Below are 23,567 nucleotides of genomic sequence, written 5' to 3'. Positions count from 1 at the left end.
GCAGGCAAGAGGAGACTGTACGTGGAAGGCCTTTGGTGGCCATGACACATTTTGTGCCCCAGCGTACCTTTCAAACTGGGAGAAGAACTGGACCTAGTTTAAGGCAAGGTTGTCCACAGCCACAGAAACTGTGTACCTAGCATAACTGTGTACCTAGCGTTGTACACTTGGGGATGTAGCCTGAGTTAATGTTTCTGCCTGGAGGTCAAACCAAGGTCAGCTCCACCCTAGTGGCTAAGCAATTACAGGGAAGCACCCAGAGCCAGCCTGTCTCACAACTACGCAAGTGCTGGAAGTTGCCAGGGAGAAGGAGTAAGACTGCGGTGTCAGGACCCCTGAGGCACGAAGAAAGCAAGTCCCTACCCCCCAGACCCAGCCACACAAATAACTTCACCTGCCATCCCACTGTAAGCACAGTTCGTTTGTCTTGTTGGTTTATTGGCCTAGAGAGTTGGACACACACACACAAATGCGGAGATAAATATTGGTCAGTTTCTCTAAATCTGGGTCCTCACTACGTATAGAGCTAGTCTGTAGAATTCTAAATCTTGCGTGCTGTGGCACAGAACCAGTGGCCTTCCCACTCCATCACCTCCTTCCCAGGGAACATAGGGGAAAGGGCACAAATTGACAAGACTTAATCGTTTTCAAATGACAAAATTGCAAAACCCCAAATTTCCAACATCTGAAACTCACGATATTCAAGTTCCCCAGCTCAAATACATATTTTTTTCAATCTCTGCTTTGCCAGAATCTCATTTGTTGCCCAGAATCACCAGATTCTGGATGCTGCTTTCCTTAATATTAAAAAAATAAATGTCTACAATCTCTCCTAAAATGTTCACAATTTTGGAAATTTGGCCTATTCTGAAATCCATAATCCCTAGACTATCCTCAATCCCTTCCATTCTCCTGTGCCTGACTGCCTCAGAGAAGTACGGGTGACGAGTACAGGACTGTACCCTGCCTCCAGGCCCTCCTCAGTCTCTCCTGTGGTTCCGCTGTATATATAGATATATATATATATAATTTGTGTGTAGATATATATATGTATTCTTTATTAGTTTTTTTAGCATTTTTTAAAGTGCCAGAAACAAGATTTGTGGGAATTTTTAGTGATTTCTTTTTTTCCCATTTGAAACTTTGCCCCTTAAAAATTGGAACTTGGTACATTCAGTAGGAAATTCTTCACTCAGGCTGTGGCCAAGACCAAAAAAGTGCAAAGAGACAGAGTGACCCCTCTGTGGTTACTATTTAGGAAGCTTGTGGAGAACCTCACTCCCTTCCCTCCTGATATGCTGGGAGGGCAGGAGGATGCTCCTCATCCTCCCACACTCTCCTCCCTCCAAAAGTCATGATCTTACCCTCTCCATTGTAAGTAGAGGGCAGCCATCTTGGCCCCAGAAAACAGTAGCTGAGAGAAAGGCTGCCATTTTGAGAACAACCTTGACTCCTCTTAAAGTCTCACTCCTCCAATTCCCATACCGAATTTGCTCCTCTGAATTGGCCTTCCCCTTATGAGCTGGTTTTTGGGGGAGTGAGAAATGTTTATCCAATCACATAGCAGGAAGGCCCCATTTTCAAAGAGAATTAGGACAAAACATTTCTTCATCTTCCCCAATGGAAGGAAACACAGGGACCCCTGACCAAGGTTAACTAGTGCAAATTAGAGACTAGGGACTATTTAAGGTCCCTGCACCCCCTCCCTAGGTTGGGATCTTTGGGTGTGGGGAACTGAGTCAATGATGAGATATAAGGTGCTATTTTGGAGGGAACGTTGGTAGGAATACCCCAAAGCCCACCAGGAGGCTAGGATGGTTCCCCCAAGCCATCTGGAGTGGCTGGTGGGAGGGCAACACTGGGGGAAATGGGGATCAAGGTAAGGGTGGAAGGTCATGTGCAAATCTTGGGCTTACCACCCATCAGACCCCCCCCCCCCATCATTTTTCTGGCTATTTGGTCTAGTCTGGGAGAAACCAGCAAAGGGGAAAAGCAGGGAGAAAGTAGACACTCTGCATCCTGCAGGAGCTCTTCCCTTCTGGCCCCCAAATTTGGTTTAGCCTTGGAAAGGCCAAATAATATAAAGGCAGGAAGAGTATGATCTATTCACCTCTTTCGTCTTGGAAGAATCCAGGAGTCACTGGATTTGGGGGTCAAAGTAGGGCCAAGATTTCTCTGCCCTGGACTAGAGAAGTGCTCAGCCATGGAACACCTCCAGCCACCTCCTTTTGACCTGGATTGGGTTAGGCCATCTCCAAAGTCTAGGAGCACAGGAAGGTGTACGGAAGACCCAAAGGCGTGGAAGGCATGGCATCTTAATGTGAAGGAGACAAGGACAGAGAAACCCACCCTTGGGAAGAACGGAATCCAAAGCCATGCTTCCAGGCTGGTGGGTCAGGTATCACAATGGTCTGGTCCAGGCTCTGGGCCACAAGAATGGAATGTGCTAGGAAGCATCTGGAAAGGGCATCGAGGAAGCTTCAGAACTAGCAGGCATCATTAGGTGCAAGAGATGGTCTCCCCCTAGGTTTACACATCAAGGGAGCAGGTTACACATTCAGAGCTGGTGGGGCCGTGAGTAGAGATTCAGTTAAGTATATTGCTGAGTTGCCCCAAGGGCTGGAGAAGGGATGGGAGCTGGCCTTGCCTCTCACGTAGGCCATTCCCTGGAGAAGGTTGAGAGGGGGAACCACCAAAAGATCCATTCCCAGAAGATGGGAAAACTACAATCTCACACAAAGCAACCTGACTCCTGAGCTCCAGGGGTCCCCAAGTCCCTGCACAAGTGTGTGGTGGGGCTCCCAAAGGGCAGGGAGACCAGGGAGCTGATAGTGGGGGGAGGGTTCAGGGAGGGTGGCATCTGGTGAAAGGGGGTGTCTGGCCCTACCTAGAGCTCATCCCACATCTCCCTTTTGGGTTCTCACCACCTCTGCCCTTTCTCCTTCTGCCTTAGGGGGAACTGGTGGAGGAAGAGTTGGGGGTGGCGGGGTTGGGGGACTAGAGGGCGCCGCTTGAGGATTTACCGTGTAGCCAAAGACTCCCGGGAGGAAGGGAAGGGCTCCCCCACCCTTCTCATCAGGTAGGACCATGTTAAGAGCAACCGGGAGCGCGGCCAAGTTGCTGAAGTTGTAAGGGTAGGCAGCGAGGAGCTGGGGGCCATAGACAAGTGGGTAGGGCTCGGGATAGAAGGTGACTTTAGCTGCCCCCATCCCTTCCATCCGGTCTCCCTCCGAAGCCCCCACCGGACCCTCACTCCCAGCTTTTCCTCTGCCACTGCTGGGCTCCCGGTTGCCCCCTATCAGGGCCAGTGGAAATTCCTGCACAGGTGGGTACAAGTAGCCGGCCGCCCCTGCTACCGGGGGTTCCTCACCCCCCGAGATGACAGGGTCCTGGAGTGAGGCTGTCCCGGAGCCCTCCTCGGCGGCGGCGCTCCCGCCACCTGCTTCCCCGCTGGATGAAGACACTTGCATCTCTTGGGGGGCTTCCTCCTTGACGTCCCCAGGCCTGGCGCCCGCGCTGCCCTTGGAGTAGGCAATGACGGGCGTGGGGGTGCCCCCGGGCCGCTCCGCGGCGTGCCTCTGCCCGTGGCGGCTCAGGGCGGCCGCGGTCTTGCACACCTTGGCGCAGTGGGGGCAGGTGAAGCGAGCGGAGGACCTCCGCCCGGCCTTGGAGCCGTGGGAGCCCGCGCCGTGGGCCTCCTGGTGCTTCCGCAGCTTCCTCGGGGTGCTGAAGGTCTGCGCGCAGTCCCCGCAGCGGTGCCTCCGCGCGCGCCCCGCCGGCCCCTCGGCCGCCTCTTCCCAGCCCCGGCGGTCCGGCTTCGGCCTCCAGCGCGCCGGTCGGCGTCGGGGCGCCCCGGTGCCCCCGCCGCTGGCCCCGCACGCAGCCCCAGCCTTGCGCTTCGGTTTGTAGGAGTAGTAGGGCCTCCAGAGCTGGTCCTCCCCGCCAGCCTTGGATTCTTCCTCGCCCTCCTCGTCCTCGTCCTCGTCCTCCTCCTCGTCCTCGTCCTCCTCGCTCTCCTCCACGTCCTCTCCGCTCAGCTCCCCAGGACGAAGGTCAGTCTCTGAGATGCGGCGCTTGACAATGGCCTCTTCCCCGATTCGCACAGTGATCTGACATAGCGGAGGAGGAGCCTGGAGCTGAGCGGAGCCCCGGCCCGCCCCCGCGGCAGGACCCCCGCTCCCGCCCACCCCACCCACCGGCTTGGCCGTGTAAGTCAGAGTCCTCCCAGCCCGCAGGGTCCGGGCCTTGGCCTCCTCGGTGGCCACGGCTGGCCCCGCAGCCGTGGCTGGGCCGAGGGGGGTGCAGGCTGGGCCGGTGGGTGGTACTGCAGGCTCGGGGGGAGGAGGTGGGTACTCCCGTTTCTTGGGGGGTCTCGGCGGGGCCGTGTACGTGATGACTGAGGCCGCTTGGGACCCTCCGGTGCTGGCTGGCCCGCTCCCAGCTCCACCGGCGCCGCTACTCCCGTGGACAATGACAGAGGGGGCCGGATGAGCAAAGGTGATGACAGACGGGGGCGGCCCAGGCTCCGGGGCAGGCGGGGGTCGGGGTGAAGGTGAGGAGCTGGCTGACATTGCCATAGGGGCTGCTGTATGGAGGCTGGGAGACAGGGGGGCCTCTGGGGCCCCCTGACTGTAGGTCTTGTAGGGCCGTTTGGCTGCCCGCATGGGAAGCAGGCGGTAGAGCTTGAGGGTGTTTAGCTTGGGCTTGTAGCCTCCGTTGGGCGTCTTCTCGCTGGCCAGGAGGCCCGGGCTAATGCCATGGAAGGCTCGCTGGTGGGTCTTCAGATTATAATAGGTGACAAAGGTTTCCCAGCAGAAGATGCACTGGTACCTGGGCCAGGACAGCAGAGATCAGGGCAGGAACAGAGCCCCTTTGCGTCAGAGGCTCGGAAGCCAGAGGCTCAGCTTCCCATGTGCTCTGCAGCCCTCAGACCTGTCACTGCCCCAGCCACCTGCTCATCCTCCCCTCACGCTGCTTGCCTCTCCCTGCCAGCCTCCGGAGCAGCATCAGACCATCAGACCCAGCTTAGCCCCCCCCCCACTGGCTTCCAGACTCAGCCTCAGCTGTTCCATCTGTGGATTGGGAATAACCCACAAAGCCTTCTGTAGCACACGTAACAGAATGGGGGAAATGGCTTGTGAACAGGGACGTGCTATAGAAATAACCAGGTGCTGTGCTGAGTCAGTGCTGGTGGACAGGCCTGGACTCCCATAAGCCTTTCCTATGGGGGCAAATTTCTTTGTCCTTCCTGCCTCTCCCCACAGCACCAAGCCGGGACGTAGCAGACGAGATGCTGATAAATATCAGCGAAGGAACTGGGGCTGAAAGTGGGGGGGAGGTTGACAAAGAGCAAGCAGGCCCTGGGCCATGGCAGACTAGTGTGGATGGATGACTTTGGGCCCCACACACGGCCTATTTCCTCCCTCGTCCAAAGGCCTTGAGAGTTTGCTCCCCCCCACCCCAGGCGCTCACCTGCGCTCGCCCGTGTGCCACACCTCGTGCTTGGTGCGGTACTCAGCCAGGGCAAACACTTTCTCGCAGTACCGGCAGGGGTACTTCCTCCGCCACGAGTGTACGTTGCTGTGCCGCTTCAGGCTGGACAGGGTCACGTAGGAGCGCTCGCAGGCCGCACACACGTAGAGCACGTGGCCGCCCACCACCTTCACCACGTGCTCAGGGCCCCCTCGGAAGCCCACCGGTGGGGGCAGGGCTGAGGCGTCCACTCCTGCGGGACCGCCCGGGCCAGAGCCCCCAGCTCCCAGTCCTGCAGACCCGCGAGTGCCGGAGCCCCTGCGACACTGGGCCTCGTGGGTCTGCAGGCGCTTGGGATGAATGAAACTTTTTCCGCATCGGGGGCAGGGGAGGGGCCGCCGGGACAGGGAGGGCTGGGAGTCAGGGGCCTGGACCTCAGCCTTGTCCCCTTCCCAATCCCCACCTGCCCTAGGCCCAGCTCCAGACTCAAAGCTGTCCTCTTCGGGCTGGGAGGTGGCCATAGGAGCCGGGCCCGAAGGTACCCAGGAATCGCCTCCCTCTCCCAGGCCCTGCAGGCGGGGGATACCCAGCCGCCGCCCCAGAGCTCCGATCTCTGCCACGGCTGCCCCATTCCCTCCGCCGCCTGGGAGTGCCAGGCGGGCACTATAGATGAAGTTGAGGACATCGGAGAAGGCAGCTGCTGGGACCCCTGGCAGCTCCAGGACCCGGGGTGGGGCTGAAGCCAGGGGAGAGGCTGGAGGGGAGGAGGAGGAGGCAGCTGTGGTGGTTGCAGGGTTGGGAGCGGAGCCCCCAGAAACTGGGGGCAGAGGCAGCGGGGCCGAAGCGAGCAGGGCCTCTCTGAAGAAGGGACTAGAGGCGGCCAGGACGCTCCGGTGAGCAGGGAACTTGGTGTCTCCAGCTATGAGGGTCACGTCACAGAAGAGACCGCGGAGCCGCTGCTCGTTGAGCTGGCGCAAGACGGCAGGGGCATGGGAGGGGTCCGTCACCTCGGCAGGGGGGGGCATGGTGCCAGCCTAGACACGGGGAGAAGAGCCAGGGGGGACTCTCAGTGGCTGGGCGGAGTCAGGAGCCTTTGAGACCAGAGAGATGAATTGTGTGTATGGAAGGTGCCAGGCATCTGATCTGGTGGAATCTGGATAACAATCAGAATCTGATGGAAGGCTGGGTAATGTTATGTGACAGAAAGGGTTAACACGGAGCCACCCAAGTCTGGCCAGGGTTCATGACCAGCATGTCTAACATCTGGCTGGAAGAGGCCAGGGATACCTCAGGACATGGTGAAGGTCAAGGGGTCATGACCTCCAAGAGTCACAGACTAGAGAGGTAAGCAATGGGAAACAAACCTCTCTCTTACTGGGAGGAGGTCTCCCCATGTACCATTTCCCGGCATTCCCCAGCTACTGTCTTCCTGACACCCCCTCACCTGAAAACACAGCCAACATGGAGCAGAGTGGAGGGTGGCTCAGCACGTTCCTTCTGCCTGACCTTTTCCTTCTGCAGAGAAACAGAGACTGTGTTAGGGGGACAGAGAGAAGATAGAAAAGGTCCTTAGGGTGGGACTTTAGGAAGTGGGCGGTACTGCAGCAGTCAAGGTCAGAGAGGGCGCTGGGGCTGCTCAGGCAGATCTTGATCCCTCCCAGGAGTCTGTCAGGCTATTTGGCTAAATCCAATCAGACCTAGGATGTCACACAGATTATTGCAGAGCCTTGTTCTGCTGGCCCAGAGAAGCAGTAACAAGACAATATGCACATCATCAATTCACCTCCAACTATATACACACAGTTCTATCCCATATATTCAGTAAGGCCACACAGATCATTCTCCAATGCCTTTGGTACAATCTTAGGACTCAAAGGAAATCAAAGATTTGCATGTTGTCTTATTATATGTACTTATTTACATATCAAAAGAGAAGTTTTATCCAGACGTGGTGGCACACACCTTTAATCCCAGCACTTAGAAGGCAGAGGTAGGAGGATCACCGTGAATTCGAGGCCACCCTGAGACTACACAGTGATTTCCAGGTCAGCCTGGGCTAAAGTGAGACCCTACCTTGAAAAAAAAAAAAAAAAACAAGAGAGAGAGAGAGAGAGAGAGAGAAGATTTTTATTGTATCAAGTGCTAAATATTCAAATAAGGAGATGGATTCTTCATATACACCCAAGCTCCTTAAATCTTAGAAAGGGTTTCTGGTATAGGTCTAGGTGACCACTGATTTGGACATATGTGCCCACTGCTGTAGGCTTCAGAGGGCACTAGAAATGTCAACCAACAAGAAGTAAGGAGCCTTCAGGGTCCATTGCGGAAGACGTGGCAGAAAGAATGTAAGAGCCAAAGAAAGGGTAGGACTCCTTACAACGTGCTCCTCCAGACACAAAATGGCCTGCATATCCATGACCTCACAGTGCCCGACACTACCTACAGAAGACCATCATAACAGGCTGCTTGAGAGGAGGAGGGGATATGATGGAGTTTCAAAGGGGAAAGTGGGGGGAAGAAGGGAATTACCATGGGAAATTGTTTATAATCATGGAAGTTATTAATAAAAAATAATTAAAAAAAGAAGTAAGGAGCCTTGGCTCTCACTCCTTCCTCTGAGAGCTGCTGGCCTGTAGCCGTTGGACTCTTGCTGGAATGCTCATCCAAAAGGAATCAGCAGGCAATACAGACGTGCGCTGTGACAGCTGCCCTGAAAGCGCACATGAGAGCACACAGCTTACGCCTGCAGGCACTGCGGAGTCTTGGGCTCCAAATTTTCAGCTGAGGCTCTGCACTGTGGAGCCACACAGTTCCCTATCCAGTCACAGAGCTGGTAATAACAAGTGGGGGCTGTTGACCTGGAAACCTGGGCCTTTTCCATCCACCTTCCATGTGGCTTGGGAGCTCTAGATTCTCTGGGGAACATCTTTCCACATGCCTGGAGTCACACACATTCTTCAAAGTGAACTGCATTAGGAGCGCCACGTCCAGTTGCCCTCCCCCCATGCCATCTCAAACGTGTCCCTGCCACAATTACCCATATTATCTGGACTACAAGGCATACCCACTTCATAGCCTCCAGAAGATGGCTCTGACACCTCTCCTGAGTGGGAAGAAGGAAGGTGATAAATGCAGTAATAGTCAAAAGTTTTATTACCCTCCATGCAGGCACAGAGCAAGAGCTGGTCAAGTGTTACCCTATGCATTGCTGCGTTGTGATAGGGCCGAAAATCCTGGGGACAAGGCTCACCTCATCCATGGTCTATTTTCATGTTTCTCACTCTCTTCCACGATAGTTTCGGCCCTCTATGACCCTAAGAGCATTTTATTTGCATAATTTCATTTTTTTCTCACTGCTACATAAATATTACAGTTAGCTTCCCCACTTTAAGATAACTGAAGCTCTGGTTATGCCTTTATTCCCAGCTCCACTAGTTCCAGGTCAGCCTGGGTTAGACTGAGACCTTGTCTAATATATATATATATATATATATATATATATATTTTTTTTTTTTTTTTCAAGGTACAGTCTCACTCTGGCTCAGACTGACCTGAACTTCACTATGTAGTCTCAGGGTAACCTTGAACTCATGGCGATCCTCACACCTCTGCCTCCGAGTGCTGGGATTAAAGGCATGTGCCATCACACCCAGCTAAAAAATTATTTTTTAAAGCAAATGAAAACAAAATAACAGGCTTAGACATGCTAGTAGCTTGCCCAGTGATACATAACTAGTTAATAGCTAGGTCAGATTCTGACCCTTCAAAGTTTAGCTCCAAAGCCTATATTCCCAGTGACTTCACTACAACATGATGGGCTGCTGACATAGTAGCGGTCCTTACCGGGGGCACAACTAGCCTATCTGCACTTGTGTGGGGTAGTAGTCACATGAGGTGAGCACAGTCATGGTTCAACTCCAGATCCTACTAGCTAGGATTTCCCACAGGCACGATATATGCTGCAGGCTAGCTGCCTGCCGATATGCAGCTATACGTGGACTGCCATGATACTAGAAAAAGGCCTCTTGGGGGCTGGAGGGATGGCTTAGAGGTTATGGCATTTGCCTGCAAAGCCAAAGGACCCAGGTTCGATTCCCCATGATTCACGTAAGCCAGATGCACATGGAGGCGCACACATCTGGTGTTTGTTTGTAGTGGCTGGAGGCCCTGGCACACACTCGCTCTGTCTCTGTCTCTCTCTCTCTCTCCCTCCCTCTCTGTCAAATAAATAATTTTTTTAAAAAAAAAAAAAAGGCCTCATGGGTCTTCTTAGGACCCTACAGAACCGAAGCTGGACCGGCCCTCAGAGATCTCCCCAAATCATTATCATCATGCTCTTTTATGGTGACATTTGTAACATTTATGTGCAAAACATAGTGCTTATGCGGAAAATATTTTATCCACACTATCTTATTTCAATACTCAAAAGTGCCCAGCGTAAGAAAATGAAACACCATAAACTCATCTTCAGGTCAAGGAAATGTAGTGGTGGGGTGATTTGTGTCTGATCTTGTTAACTCAACTGCAGTTTGGACCCAGCTCTACTGAATTCCTGTTCCATCACTGGCCACTCCCCGGAAAGGATTTATGGGACATGGAGAAGCCACTGGCTGCCTGACCTTAGGAAAGTTACTTAACCTCTAAGTTTCTTCGCCTATATGATGATTCATAGTTCCCACTGTTCTGGGTTGTTGTAAAGATGAAACAAGCAAATGACTGGTAGACTCAATCAATCGAGAATCAAAATATTCAGAAAAATTCTTTGTGGCTGGGGAGATGGCTGAGTGGTGAAGGCACTTTGCCTGCAAAGCCTAACTACACAGGTTTGATTTCCCAGCACCCAGTTAGAGCCAGATACACAAAGTGGTGCATGCATCTGGAGCCTGCAGCAACTGGAGGCCCTAGCATGCCCATCCCTCCCCCTGTCTCCTTTCAGATAAACAAAATACTTTTAAAAAAATGCTCTGAGGTGTTTGTAGTGGCACATGTATTTAATCCCAGCACTCAAGAGGCAGAGGCAGAGGCAGAGGCAGGAGGATCACTGTGAGTCTAAGCACAGCCTGAGACTCCACAGTGAATTCCAACTAAGCCTGTGCTAGAAGCAAGACTCTAAAACAAACAAAAAACAGCTTCTATACTGAATATGTGCAGATTGTTATTTTCTTTTCACTATCCCACAAGCAACACATATACCCAATATTTAGCCAGGTGTGATGACACACACCTGTAATCTCACGGAGGAGACAGAGACAGGAGGATTGCTACAAGTTTGAGGCTAGTCAGGACTACATTGTAAGACCCTGTCTCAACAATAAAAGCAAAACTGGAGCCCACACCTTTAATCCCAGCACTCAGGAGGCAGAGGTAGAGGATCATCTTGAGTTTGAGGCCACCCTGAGGCTATATAGTGAATTCCTGGTCAGGGCTAGAGTGAGACCCTTGGTGGGGGGAGAGACGTGACAGAGCCTTTAGCCACTGTAAACAAACTGTAGATGCATGCACCACCTTGTACAGCTGGTTTATGAGGGTACTGGGGAATCGAACCTGGGTCCTTAGGCTGTGCAGGCAAACACCTTAACCACTAAGTCATCTCTCCATCCCTGGAATGTTCTTTCCTCCAGACAGCCTCATGCTTCAATTCCATCAAACCTGTGCTCAAAAGTCACCTTCCTTAATGATCTTTCCTGGCCAATTCTTTTTTTTTTTTTTTTTTTTTTTTTAAATTTTTATTGACATTTTCCATGATTATAAAATATATCCCATGGTAATTCCCTCCCTCCCCACCCCCACACTTTCCCGTTTGAAATTCCATTCTCAATCATATTACCTCCCCATTACAATCATTGTAATTACATATATACAATATCAACCTATTAAGTATCCTCCTCCCTTCCTTTCTCCACCCTTTATGTCTCCTTTTCAACTTACTGGCCTCTGCTACTAAGTATTTTCATTCTCACACAGAAGCCCAGTCATCTGTAGCTAGGATCCCCATATGAGGGAGAACATGTGGCGCTTGGCTTTCTGGGTCCTGGCCAATTCTTGTTTGTTTGATTGTAAGAAGAGACACAAAGAGAGTATCTGTGCGCCAGGGCCTCCTGCCACTACAAATAAACTCCAGATGCATGCACCACTTTGTGCATTTGGCCTTATTTGAGTACTGGGGAATCAAGCCTGAGCCAGCGGTCTGTTCAAGCAAATGTTTTAACCTTTGAGCCATCTCCTGAGCCCCACCTCTTTTTTTAATTTTAAAAAATATTCTATTTATTTGAGAGAGAGAGAAAGAGAGAAACAGGTAAGGAGAGAGAAAATGGGTGCACCAGAGCCTCTAGCCCTGAAAATGAACTCCAGATGCATGTGCATCCATCCATCTTCCTCCCTCTCAAATGTGTGTGTGTATTGTCTTGTTTTGTTTTTTTGAGGTAGGGTCTCACTCTAGCTCAGGCTGACCTGGAATTCACTACGTAGTCTCAGGGTGGCCTCAAATTCACGGCAATCCTTCCTCCTACCTCTGCCTCCTAAGTGCTGGGATTAAAGGCATGTGCCACTTCACCTGGCAAAAAGATTATTTTTAAAATAAATAAAATTGAAAAAACATTGCAGCTGGGTGTGGTGGTACATGCCTGTATGTATGTGTGTGTATGTATGTGTGTGTGTGTGTGTATATATATATACACACACACTTATTTATCTATTTAAGAGAGAGAGAAAGAGGCAGAGAGAGAGAGAATGAGAAAAAGAGTGCACCTCCAACCACTACATATGAACTCCAGATGCATGTGCCACATTGTGCATCTGGCCTTCTGTGAGTCCTGGGAAATCGAACCTGGGTCCTTTGGCCTTTGCCAGCAAATGCCTTAACCACTGAGCCATCTCTCGAACCCCAAGCTCTACTTCTTACTTTGTAAAACTTCCTACCCCATCCTACTTTTATCTTCCTTCATGTCATTTAATATAAACACATTGCATGGGCTGGAGCAATTGCTCAGTGGTTAAAGGCACTTGCTTGCAAAGCCTAATGCCCTGGGTTCAGTTTCCCACTATCCACATAAAGCCAGGTGCACAAAGGGGCACATGCATCTGGAGTTTGGTTGCAGTGGCTGGAGGCCCTGGCTCACCCATCCATCCTCTCCTCTCTCCCTCTCTCTCAAATAAATATTTTAAAAATAAATAAAAATAAAATAAAAACGCATTGCAGCTGGGCATGGTAGTACATGCCGATTATTATATACATACATACATACATATATATATGGCTATTTATTTGAATGAAAGAGGCAGACAGAGAGAGACAGAATGGGTGCACCAGGGCCTCTAGCCACTGCAAATGAACTTCATATGCATGTGCCACCTTGTGCATCTGGCTTACGTGTGTACTGGGGAAGTAAACCTGGGTCCTAAGGCTTTTAGGCAACTGTCTTAACTGATAAGCCTTTTTTTTTTTTTTTTTTTTTTTTTTTTTTTTTTTTTTTTTGAGGTAGGGTCTCACTCTAGCTCAGGCTGACCTGGAATTCACTATGTAGAGTCAGGGTGGCCTCAATCTCACAACAATCCTCCTACCTCTGCCTCCCAAGCGCTGGTATTAAAGGAGTGCACCATCATGCCCGGCTATATTTTTAAAAATATTTTATTTACTTATTTGACAGAGAAAGAGGGAGAGAAGGGGAGAGAGAATGAGTGCACGAGGGCCTCCAGCCACTGCAAACAAACTCCAGATGGCATGCACCCCCTTGTGCATCTGGCTAATGTAGGTCCTAGAGAATTGAACCTGTGTCCTTTGGCTTTGAGGCAAATGCCTTAACCACTAAGCCATCCCTCCAGTCCCTGGCTATATTTTTAATTTATATTTATTTATTTATTTGAGAAAGAGAGAGAATAAATGAGAACGGGTGTGCCAGGGACTCCAGCCACTGCAAATGAATTCCAAACACATGCACCACCTTGTGCATCTGGCTTACATTGGGTCTTGGGGAATCAAACCTGTGTCCTTTGGCTTTGCAGGCGAGCACCTTAACTGCTAAGCCATTTCTCCAACCTGGTGCATGCCTTTAATCCCAGCATTCAGAGGCAGAGGTAGGAGGATCGCTGTGCGTTTGAGGCCAGCCTGAAACTACATAGTGAATTTCAGGTCAGCCTGAGCTTAAGGGAGATCCTGCCTCAAAAATCAAAAACATAAACAAGCAAAAAACCCAACCAACCACATAGCTCCATTTATCTCTAGAATGGGACCTCCAAGGGAACAGGTTAGGACTTTTTGAATGTTCTGTTCACTGAAACAGCTTTAGTCCTTACAAAAATGCCTAGCACACAATGTGTTTAAAAAAAAAAAAAAGCCACCAGGCGTGAGGAGGATCACTGTGAGTTTGAGGCCAGCCTGAGACTGCATAGTGAATTCCAGGTCAGCCTGGGCTAGAATGAGACTCTATCTTGAAAAACAAAAACTAAACAACAACAACAACAACAACAAAAAGCCTACAGTGCGCTGGAGAGATGGTTTAGTGGTTAAGGCATTTGCGTGCAAAGCCTAAGGACCCAGGTTCGATTCCCCAGAACCCACACAAGCTAGATGCACGTGGTGGCGCATACATCTGGAGTTTGCTTGCAGTGGCTAGAGGCCCTGTAGAGTCCATGCTCTGTCCCCCCTTAAATAAATAAAGGAATGGACGAGTGAAAAACAAAATTTTTAATCCTAGAGGTAGAGGAGGGGGTGTAGCAAAGAGATGAGGAGCTAGCCTGGCACGGTCCTGGATTCCTTCCCCACACTGAAGACGGGCTCCAGGGTAGGATAAGATTCTAGTAAGTGAAAAATTGCCTTCGAGGCTGAAACAGGAGGACCACAAATTTGAGGCCAGCCTGCACCACATGATGAGACTTTGTCCTCCTTCCAAGTAAACAAAGCCGTACTAGTCTTGCTGGAGTCTCTGCCCTCAGGAAGGAAGCCCTCCTCAGTGTCAGACTGAGTCTGCCAGGAGCTGAGGATGATTATAACGTGACTTTGCGGACATTCACACCTTGCTTGAGATATTTCTAGGGCCTTTATATGCATTGTCTTGTTTAATTCTTAAAACAGCCAGCCACCCACAGTATGTATTTATACTCTCCCAATTTTATAGAAGAGGAAACTTAGACACAGAGAAGAACATACTTTGTTCCAGGTCCCATAGCTTGTAAGTGGCAGAGTCAAATTGTGAATCCTGCCTGACCTCCACATACCAAATCTTTCCCTCTGCCATACTTCTGGATCGTGCCCTAGAAGGGCTTATGGCAGGCCAGCTGGTTACATAAATCACCACACCAAGTCTCACGTGCTAAGTATTAATTGTGTCACATCTGACTCCACCCTTTTCCACAAGCTCAAGTCCAGCAGTCACAGACTGTGGCCTAAACTGAGGGTGAGCTTGGGAATAACTCTAGAAGCCTTTTCCATAAGTCCTCTCTGACCACCAGAATAGTTCAGGTCCTTGTGAACATTCATATCCTCCCCCCTTCTTTCTTTTTGAGGTAGGGTCTCACTCTAGCCCAGGCTGACCTGCAATTCACTATGTAATCTCAGGGTGGCCTCGAAGTCAAGGCGATCCTCTTACCTCTGCCTCCCAGTTGCTGAGATTAAAGGTGTGTGCCACCACACCTGGCTTTATCCCCTTACTTTTAAGTTTACCTTATTCACCCTGCTTTCCTCCACTGAGAGTTGGCATCCCTTTTAACTGCTGAGCCATCTCTCCAGCCAGAGAGCTGGCATACCTAACTGCAGTTTAGGTCTCATAACTTTTGGGCTGGACTATGTATGGTAACTCCTACCTATAGTTCCAACACTCAGGAGGTTGGGACACAAGGATTTCAGAGTTTAAGCACCCTACATAGTGAGCTCATCTCAAAAAAAAAAAAAAAAAGGTTTCTGGCCAAGCTCTGGGTTCCCCTTAATTCCCTTTTTCTCTTCCCAATTCCCTGAACTCTTCCCAACATCCCTCCAAAATCTCTAAGATCTAAGATCTAACTCAAATGCCACCTGTTATTTGCTCTCTACCTTATTCTAGTAATTTCTGCGTGCAGGCGGCATGGTGTATGGTGTATGCGTTTGCATGTGAAGGCCAGCGAACCTCAGGTGCCTCTGCAGTCACTCAATCATGTATTTCCTTGAAAGGGGGCTCTCTTCCTCTACCTGGAACTGTGGTCAGTCAGCAATCCCCCCACACGGCCCCCCACTGAGGTTAGTAAGATGTGGCCACACCCAGATTTTTATGTGGGTCCTAGGGAATCAAACTTGGAGGTTTCTGGCCAGGAGAGCAAGTGCTCTTAAGTGCTGAGCCATCTCTCTGGCCCCACCTTGTTCTTTGACACAAGGTCTTTCTGAACCTAGAGTTCGCCAGTTTGGCTAAACCAGCTAGCTGGTGGGCCCTATGGGTTCTCCTGTCTCCACCTCCCCAGCACTGGGATTACAGGCACATGGCACCATGCCCAGCATTTTATGTGGGTGCTTGGAACCCAAACTCAGGTCCTCAGGCTTGCAGGGTAAATGCTTTATCTGCTGAGCTGTCTCCCCAGCCCTTCTTGGCCCTTTCTGACCCACGGAAAAGGACAGTCTCTCCTTCCTCTGATTCAACATTCTGTGCCTTGGCACTCACATGATACAGCAGCAGATATTTAGGTTCTACTGCCCTAGGCCCGGACTCCCAAGAGGACTATCTATCATACTGGTTTCAAAAACGGATTGATGAGCCGGCCTGGTGGTACATGCTTGTAATGCCAGTATTCAGGAGGTTGAGGCAGGAGGATCACTGTAAGTTCAAGGCCAGAATGGGCAGAGTGAATTCTAAAAGAGCCAGGCAGGAGGTGCGTGTCTTTAATTCCAGCACTTGGGGGACAGAGATAGGAGGATCACTGTGAGTTCAAGGCCACCCTGAGACTACATAGTGAATTCCAGGTCAGCCTGGGCTAGAGTGAAACCTTACCTCAAAATAAAAAAAAGGAAGGAAGGAAGGAAATGGGAGATGCTGAGTTCTACAGAAATTAGAGCGCATATGCACAGAGAAGTCCGTGAATACTCCACAAAGGCAATAGTACAGTAATATCTGTATCAAGAGCACACAATCTGTAGCCTTACTGGATTCAAGTACATCTTGACCTCTTACTGTCCAAGTGACTTTGGGCAAATTAAACTTAATTTCTCTGCGCTTCAGTTGCTTCATCTTAAAAAAATCAGGTAGGAGCCGGGCATGGTGTCACACACCTTTAATCCCAGCATTCGGGAGGAAGAAGTAGGAGGATCGCCGTGAGTTCAAGGCCACCCTGAGACTCCATAGTGAATTCCAGGTCAGCCTGAGCCAGAGTAAGACCCTACCTCAAGAAAACAAACAAAACAAAACAAAAAAATAAGTGAGGGAGGGCTGGAGAGATGGCTTAGCAGTTTAGGCATTTGCCTGTGAAGCCTAAGGACCCAGGTTCAAGTCTCCATGTCCCAAGTAAGCCAGACACATAAGGTGGCATGTGTCTGGAATTCATTTTGCAGTGGCTAGAGGCCCTGGCATGCCCATTCTCTTTCATTCTTTCTCTCCCTCTCTCTGTCTCTAATAAATAAATTAAACTTTTTAAATGAGATTGTCACTTTTCTTTTAAATAAATTTTTTATTGTTCTTTATTTATTTGAGAGAGAGAGAGAGAGGCAGGTACAGAGAGAGACAGAATGGACGCGCCAGGGCCTCCAGCCACTGCAAATGAACTCCAGATGCATCACCCCCTTGTGCATCTGGCTTAGGTGGATCCTGGGGAATTGAACTTGGGTCCTTTGGCTTTGCAGACAAGTGCCTTAATCACTAATCCATCTCTCCAACCCTCTTTTCTTTTCTTTTCTTTTTTGAGGTAAAGTCTTACTCTAGCTCAACTTGGTTTTGAACTCATAGCAATCCTTCTACTTCAGCCTCCTGAGTGCTGGTAATATTGATGTGAACCCACCACACCTGAATTGGCAATAACTTTTTTTTTTTTTTTTTTTGAGGTAGGGTCTCACTCTAACCCAGGCTGACCTGGAATTCACTATGTAGTTTGAAGCTGGCCTCAAATTCACTGAGATCCTAGTGCTGGGATTAAAGGATTGCCCCACCACACCCTGCAGCAATCACTTTTTACAGTGACGAGATAGGTCACAGAGGGCTTACTGTGAGGAATGGCAGCCAGACATGTTGTCCCACAACTTTAATCCCAGCACTCAGGAGGCTGAGGTAGGAGGGTCACCAGGAGTTCCACCCAGCCTGGGACAACAGAGTGAATTCCAGGGCTACAGTGAGACCCTGCCTCCAAAAGAAAACAAAACCAAAAAAAAAAAAAAAAAAAGAATGCATGAGCGATCTTATGGAAAACCCTTAAGAATGGTGTCTGGTACAATCAATGCAAAGCAAGTGTTTTTGGCTATTGTTACTAGGGAAACTGAGGCAAGGGGATTCTCAGCACCAGCACAGGTCTGATAGGGGCTGGCGTAGTCTTCATTTGTTTACTTCTTAGGTCTGTTTCTGACATTCGGTTGGAAGATAGGCAGGGCAGGTAATTAACTCCATCTTACACATCTGGAACTGGGATGCACTCAGGAAAGTGCCAGTGAGGAAGTTGAGGAGGCACCAGAACTCTTCAGTGCCAGTGTAGGGCTTCAGTCTTGCACCAATTATGCCGCTTCACCCAGCGGTCAGCCGCCTCCCACCTCCATGCCAGAGGGTCTAGCCACAGTGCCCTCCAGCCTCCCTGTGAATACACACACTCCTGTAGACCAGGCATAGTACACAGTGCTGCACAAAATTGGAACCAGCACCTTACACCCTCCACAGAAGGGCCTAGGCCCCAAAGGTTAGGAAAACCTGTTCTGAGGAATCAGCTAGAGAGGAAATTCTGTCCAAGGTCCTTCCACTGTCACGGGAGTGGGGCCCAGTGTGCGTCAGAGATACCAGCGGGGGGGGGGGGGGGAGCAGCCAGAGGAGACTGAAAATTTCACCGTTCCTTTTTTCCATTTTAGTGACAAAAGTCACACCCGGCCTTTACATAAACATGGCCAAGGAGCCATTCTGTCTAAGCTCACTTCCCTTACGGGCGGGCGCCAAGACTTTCCTCCCAGTGACCCTGACACACTGGGTGAGGGGCAAGCAAGTGGACCCTGCAAAAGACCAGCTGTGCTACCCAACAGCACCCACACCTCAGGCCTGCTGTCCTTTCTCTGCCCCATGTTTATCTCCCCACCTCCTCACAACATCCCCCGGGCAGCCCCACACTGCCATTTAAGCACACAGAAGGTAGGCACGCACACAGTTTGCGGCTGGTCTCCTGGCTGAGGCCCACATTGCCCTTGTCACTCCACCTCCCTCCCAAGTGTTTTCTGACCAGCTGGCATCCCAGCCCAACAGCCCAGACAGGCTCCCACAAACAACGTCACAAAAGAATCCCGCGGAGAATGTTGCAAACACACAGCCTTCCCCTTGCTTGGCTGCTCAGGATCCCATAAACATAACTTGCATGTCCCACCCACAACCCCTCACACCAGTGCCAGCTGACCCACGGACATCAGGGACATACCCCGGGGACCCTCACTTTCCTCCTGATCAGTGGGGTCTGGGTTCTAGTCACGCACCCCCATGTAACTCTTTCATCACAGTCCCAGCTGCCTGTTTTTGCCACAATTGGGCCACACCTCAGCGGGGCTACAGAAATGGGACCCAGGCATACCTTTTGACTCAAAGGTCCACAACTGTCCACTCCAAAAGGGGACCAGACCACCATAACACACGCACGCGCGCGCGCGTGCGCACGCACGCACACATCACTAGCTATGCAGAAAATAATGTTCATAAACAGTTCACGTGTGCAATGAGACATACGTGCAAGAAAACACATGATGGTGGAACACACATACACAACCCCACACTGAACACATTCTGCACTCAAGATAGCTGTGCCCTGCTTAGAATGCCCATCTGTCACCTAAAGCCACAGGGCCATACCTTGTAATTCTGTCCCACCATTGGATACCCCCTCTTGGCTTTCTGTCTCTATGGCCTAGGGAGGCTTCTCGGACCCCTGGATGCCAGACTAGCAAACGGTGGTGCCCAGGAGCAGTTTACCTTGCCCTACAACAACTGTGGGAGGCACGATCTCAGACTGGCAGCCACAACCCTGCCCCGACGGCGCGGTGGTTTCAGGTCCCCTGCTCGCACTGCGTTACCGTGCACACCCCAACTCCGGGGCGCTCGGCGGGCCACCCCTCCCCCTCTCTGCCCGGCTCCTACGCCATCGCCCTCCCTGCAGCTCGGAGCGCTCGCCCGGGCTCACACCGGCCCCACCCCACCCCAACCTGCCCCACAGCGGGAGGGGGACACTGGGCTGCAAAATTAACCCTTCAGAGTAGGAGTGAGCGCGACCCTTTTCCACAAGCCCCGGGTGACCGTGTCCCCCCAAAGCCACCGCTCGCAGGGACACAACACCGGGATCCCTCCGGCAGCCCTCCGGCGCCCCGCGCGCCCGGGGGCGGGGCCTGTTCGCCCCCCCCTCCCCGACCCCGGGGCCCCCAGGTCAACTCCCTCGGGAAGAGGTCGCGGGGCGCAACCCGGGCCCCCGCGGCGCCGGGCAGCGGGGAGGGGGCCAGGCAGTTGGCTCCGGTCCGCCCTAGCCCTGCCCGGTTCGCCCCGGGGCCCACCTGACTGCGATGGCGCCGCGTCCGCCAGGCCCGGCTCATCCCCGTGGCCGTCCCCGGCCGCTTAGGTTTCGCCCGCCTCCAGCTCCGGCTCCGGCTCCGGCCCCGGCCCCCCCAGCGCCCGGCCCCGGCCCGGCCCCGCCGCCGCCGCCGCCGCCGCCGCCGCTGACATCATCGGCTCCCCCCCCACCCGCCCCGGTCCTACCCCCACCCCCACCCCCGGAAACAGTCCCCCCCCAGCGCCGCCGCTGCAGCCGAGAGGAAGCCGGCGCGGCGCGGCGCGGCGGACACCGGCTCGGGGCGCTGGGTCGAGCCCACGCAGGGAAACTGAGAGGCGCAGGGCCGCTGGGCGGGTGGGCACCTTACAGATAGCTGGGTTGAAGTGCCCTAGGAGGGGCGCACGACCACCCTGAGAAGGTACTCCCCCCTTCCCTCTGTACGCCCTTCACTCAACGGTGCACATCACCCAAAAGCGTACACACACACACACTACACACATCACACCACACCACACCACACCACGCACACGCAGGGCCGCAGACATACGACATGGCAGACTCAGCTGGGCTCAGTGGGACCAGGGTCAGCAAACAAAAACAACAGCTCGCCTCTCCCCTCCCCGCCAACCAGGAACCCAGAAAAGCTCAGGCCCACAGGCACACAAGGCCCTAACCGTGCAGAAAGACAGGCACACCAGTGACCACCAGTGCAGATGAACACACCGCTTGGTACTTTGCTCCCATCGGTGGAAATACCCAATGTCTGTACGCTTGTGCATAGATGGGAGGCCTTGGTGTGCGCCTTCTGGGGCAACAGCAGCAACAGCACTAGTGGAAGCACACGTAAACATGTTCCTGAAACTCTAGTGGGACAACCCCAGGGACTCCTTTCCGGTGTTGGAAAATTAAAAATTCAGGAGACAGAGGAACCATACCTCAGAACTCCTCTCCCTAAAACCTTTGAGAGCTGGGCGTGAGTTCGAGGCCACTCTGAGACGACATAGTGAATTCCAGATCAGCCTGAGCTAGAGCAAGACCCCTACGTTGAAAATAAAAAAATAAAACCCTTCAAAGCTGTACATAGTGGTCCATGCTCAGCACTTGGAATGTGGAGACAGGAGGACCAAGGGTTCTAGGCCAGCCTAAGGATACATAGGGAATTCAAGGCCAGCCTGGGCTACGTGAGACCCTGCCTCTAGAAACCAAAGGAAGAAACAAAACAAAAATCCTTTATTAAACAAGGTAAAACATAAACAAATTAAAACTAAAGAAGTCTCGTCACAGAGCCAGTCTTGAGAGAGAGAGAGAGAGGACTTGGAGTCATGTAGACAAAGATAAGGAGAGTTGGGAAACATTGTGGTGCACACATGTAATCAGCATGTTCTACATACTGAGTTCCAGGCCAGACTGGAACGAGGCTGTTTCATACCCCCTCAAAAAGTCCACTCAGGGGCTGGAGGGATGGCTTAACAGTTAAGGGGTGACCCAGGTTTGATTCCCCAGAACCCACATTAGCCAGATGCACAAGGGGGCGCATGCATCTGGAGTCTGTTTGCATTGGCTGGAGGTCCTGACATACCCATTTTCTCTCTGCCTCTTTCTCTCCGACCCTCTCTCAAATAAATAAATAAAAATAAATATTTCAAAAAAAAAGTCCACTCAACATGAGTCCAAGGCCACCCTGAGACTACATAGTGAATTTCAGGTCAGCCTGGACTAGAATGAGACCCTGCCTCAAAAAAAAAATCCACTCAAAACAACGCCCCCCCCCATAAACAAAGGTTTGGAATTGATGAGATAATAGCCCCTCCAGGAAGGTTCCAGGGAAGAGCCCACCCCCCTGCAGCAGCCAGGTCACAATGGCTGGAACTCTGAGGGGCTCAGGCCCCAGCCAGGAAGAGAGGATGAAGTCTAAGGAAGGATGGTGAGTAGAGGGGCAATGGGCATAGCAAGGGCACATTCAGCTTCTTACCTCCCTTCCCTTCTTTCTTTAAAATTTCTCAGTGCTTCTGGAGATAAATGTAAATGAAAATCGTAATGGTATTACCCAGAGTTCCCTGGAGCCTAGGACATCACACAGATTTACAGCAGCTGAAGCTGCTTGCCCTTCCTCAATGAACAGAGCATCCCTGGCTCCTCTTTTTCTCCTCCCAGGAGCAGTAGCCACAGAAACATGACGCCCCAGGGCTATTTACTCCCTGCTTCCTGCTTTAGATTCTCAAGACCCACATTGTACCACCTCATCCATCTTCCAGGCCTTTTCTTGCTCCCATGAGTTCCATTTCTATCCTGAAGGTCCCCAGATCCCAGCCAGGTATTCACCCTATTCCAAGTTCGCCAGGCTATGGCTGCCCTCACGTCCCAGTTCCTGTCTCCCTAACAGGTTGCCAGTCAGTCATACTACAACCTGCCCGACTTCACCCAGCCGTCACCGCCCTCCACTCCACCCAGTCTCCCCTCACACAAGCGCTGCTGGCCCTCTGATGCCACCAAAGGCCTGCTTGTGGCCCTGCTGGGTGGGGGCCTGACTGCCGGCTTCGTGGGCCCCTTCTCCCGTATGGCTTATCAGGCCTCCGGCCTGCCGTCCATGGAGCTGCTCATCTGTCGATGCCTCTTCCACCTCCCCATTGCCCTGCTACTTAAGCTGCGTGGCGACCCACTCCTAGGACCTCCTGAAGTCCGGGCACGGGCCTTCCTCTGTGCCCTGCTCAACGTCCTTAGCATCGGATGTGCCTACAGCGCAGTTCAGGTGGTGCCTGCGGGCAATGCAGTCACTGTTCGGAAAGGTTCTTCCACCGTGTTCTCTGCCCTCCTCGCGCTCTGCCTCCACAGCCAGGGTCTCAGCTGCTATGACTGGTGTGGCCTGTTGGGCAGCACGCTGGGACTGATCATCATTGTGGGGCCTGGACTAGGGACACTGCAAGAAGGGACTCCGGGCCTCTACACGGCCCTGGGCTACGTGCTGGCTTTCCTCGGAGGCCTGGCCCTGTCACTGGGGTTCCTGGTTTACCGCTCCCTGCACTTTCCCTCCTGCCTACTGACAGTGGCCTTCCTATTTGGCTTGGTGGGACTAATGGTGTCCGTGCCAGGCCTCTTTGTTCTGCAGACCCCCGTGCTACCCACCGATCCGCTGAGCTGGAGCTGTGGAGGGGCCGTGGGGATCCTTGCCTTGGTCTCCTTTACGTGTGTGAGCTACGCAGTCACCAAGACCCACCCTGCCCTGGTGTGCGCTGTCCTGCACTCGGAGGTGGTGGTAGCCTTGATGCTGCAGTATTACGTGCTCTACGAGACTGTGGCACCTTCCGACATCATGGGAGCGGGGGTCGTGTTGGGCAGCATTGCCATTATCACGGCCCAGAACCTCAGCTGTGAAAAGGAAGAGCAGGTGGAGGAGTGAGATCGTACTTGAGAGGCTGGGGGTTGGGGAGGGA

General features: G+C 52.0%; 2 protein-coding genes across 3 annotated transcripts; one reads left to right on the top strand and one right to left on the bottom strand.

Annotated features, from left to right (window-relative positions):
• Positions 1–417: 417 nt before the first annotated feature.
• On the bottom strand, positions 418–20,245 carry Zbtb4 (zinc finger and BTB domain containing 4). Of its 2 annotated transcripts, none has more exons than XM_045131055.1 (4): positions 20,141–20,245; positions 6,917–6,987; positions 5,473–6,506; positions 418–4,830 (listed from the first exon to the last, which is right to left on the bottom strand). In XM_045131055.1, exons 3-4 carry the CDS (start codon positions 6,495–6,497, stop codon positions 2,895–2,897), a joined length of 2,961 nt encoding a protein of 986 aa, XP_044986990.1. In that variant the 5' UTR covers positions 6,498–6,506; positions 6,917–6,987; positions 20,141–20,245; the 3' UTR covers positions 418–2,894. The 2 variants fall into 2 exon arrangements, with proteins under 2 accessions (XP_044986990.1, XP_044986991.1); XM_045131056.1 differs by lacking the exon at positions 20,141–20,245 and adding an exon at positions 19,569–19,675.
• On the top strand, positions 20,150–23,533 carry Slc35g6 (solute carrier family 35 member G6). The gene is made up of 3 exons (XM_045131288.1): positions 20,150–20,490; positions 22,432–22,450; positions 22,520–23,533. The coding sequence occupies exons 1-3, from the start codon at positions 20,150–20,152 to the stop codon at positions 23,531–23,533; spliced, it is 1,374 nt and encodes a 457-aa protein (XP_044987223.1).
• Positions 23,534–23,567: the final 34 nt, after the last annotated feature.

Source organism: Jaculus jaculus, chromosome 12 (assembly GCF_020740685.1).
Source record: "Jaculus jaculus isolate mJacJac1 chromosome 12, mJacJac1.mat.Y.cur, whole genome shotgun sequence".
Lineage (NCBI taxonomy): Eukaryota > Metazoa > Chordata > Mammalia > Rodentia > Dipodidae > Jaculus > Jaculus jaculus.
The sequence above is the reverse complement of the archived record's forward strand: the minus strand, read 5'-3'. Positions and strand labels throughout refer to the sequence as shown.

What these genes read in the sequence shown, in the direction of transcription:
- Slc35g6 (XM_045131288.1), top strand. Translation starts at nt 20,150, where the DNA reads ATGGCGCCGCGTCCGCCAGGCCCGGCTCATCCCCGTGGCCGTCCCCGG.
- Zbtb4 (XM_045131055.1), bottom strand. Translation starts at nt 6,497, where the DNA reads ATGCCCCCCCCTGCCGAGGTGACGGACCCCTCCCATGCCCCTGCCGTC. An exon ending in TGGCACACGGGCGAGCGCAG is followed by an intron (nt 4,831 to 5,472) that starts GTGAGCGCCTGG and finishes GTCCTGGCCCAG; the next exon opens with GTACCAGTGCATCTTCTGCT.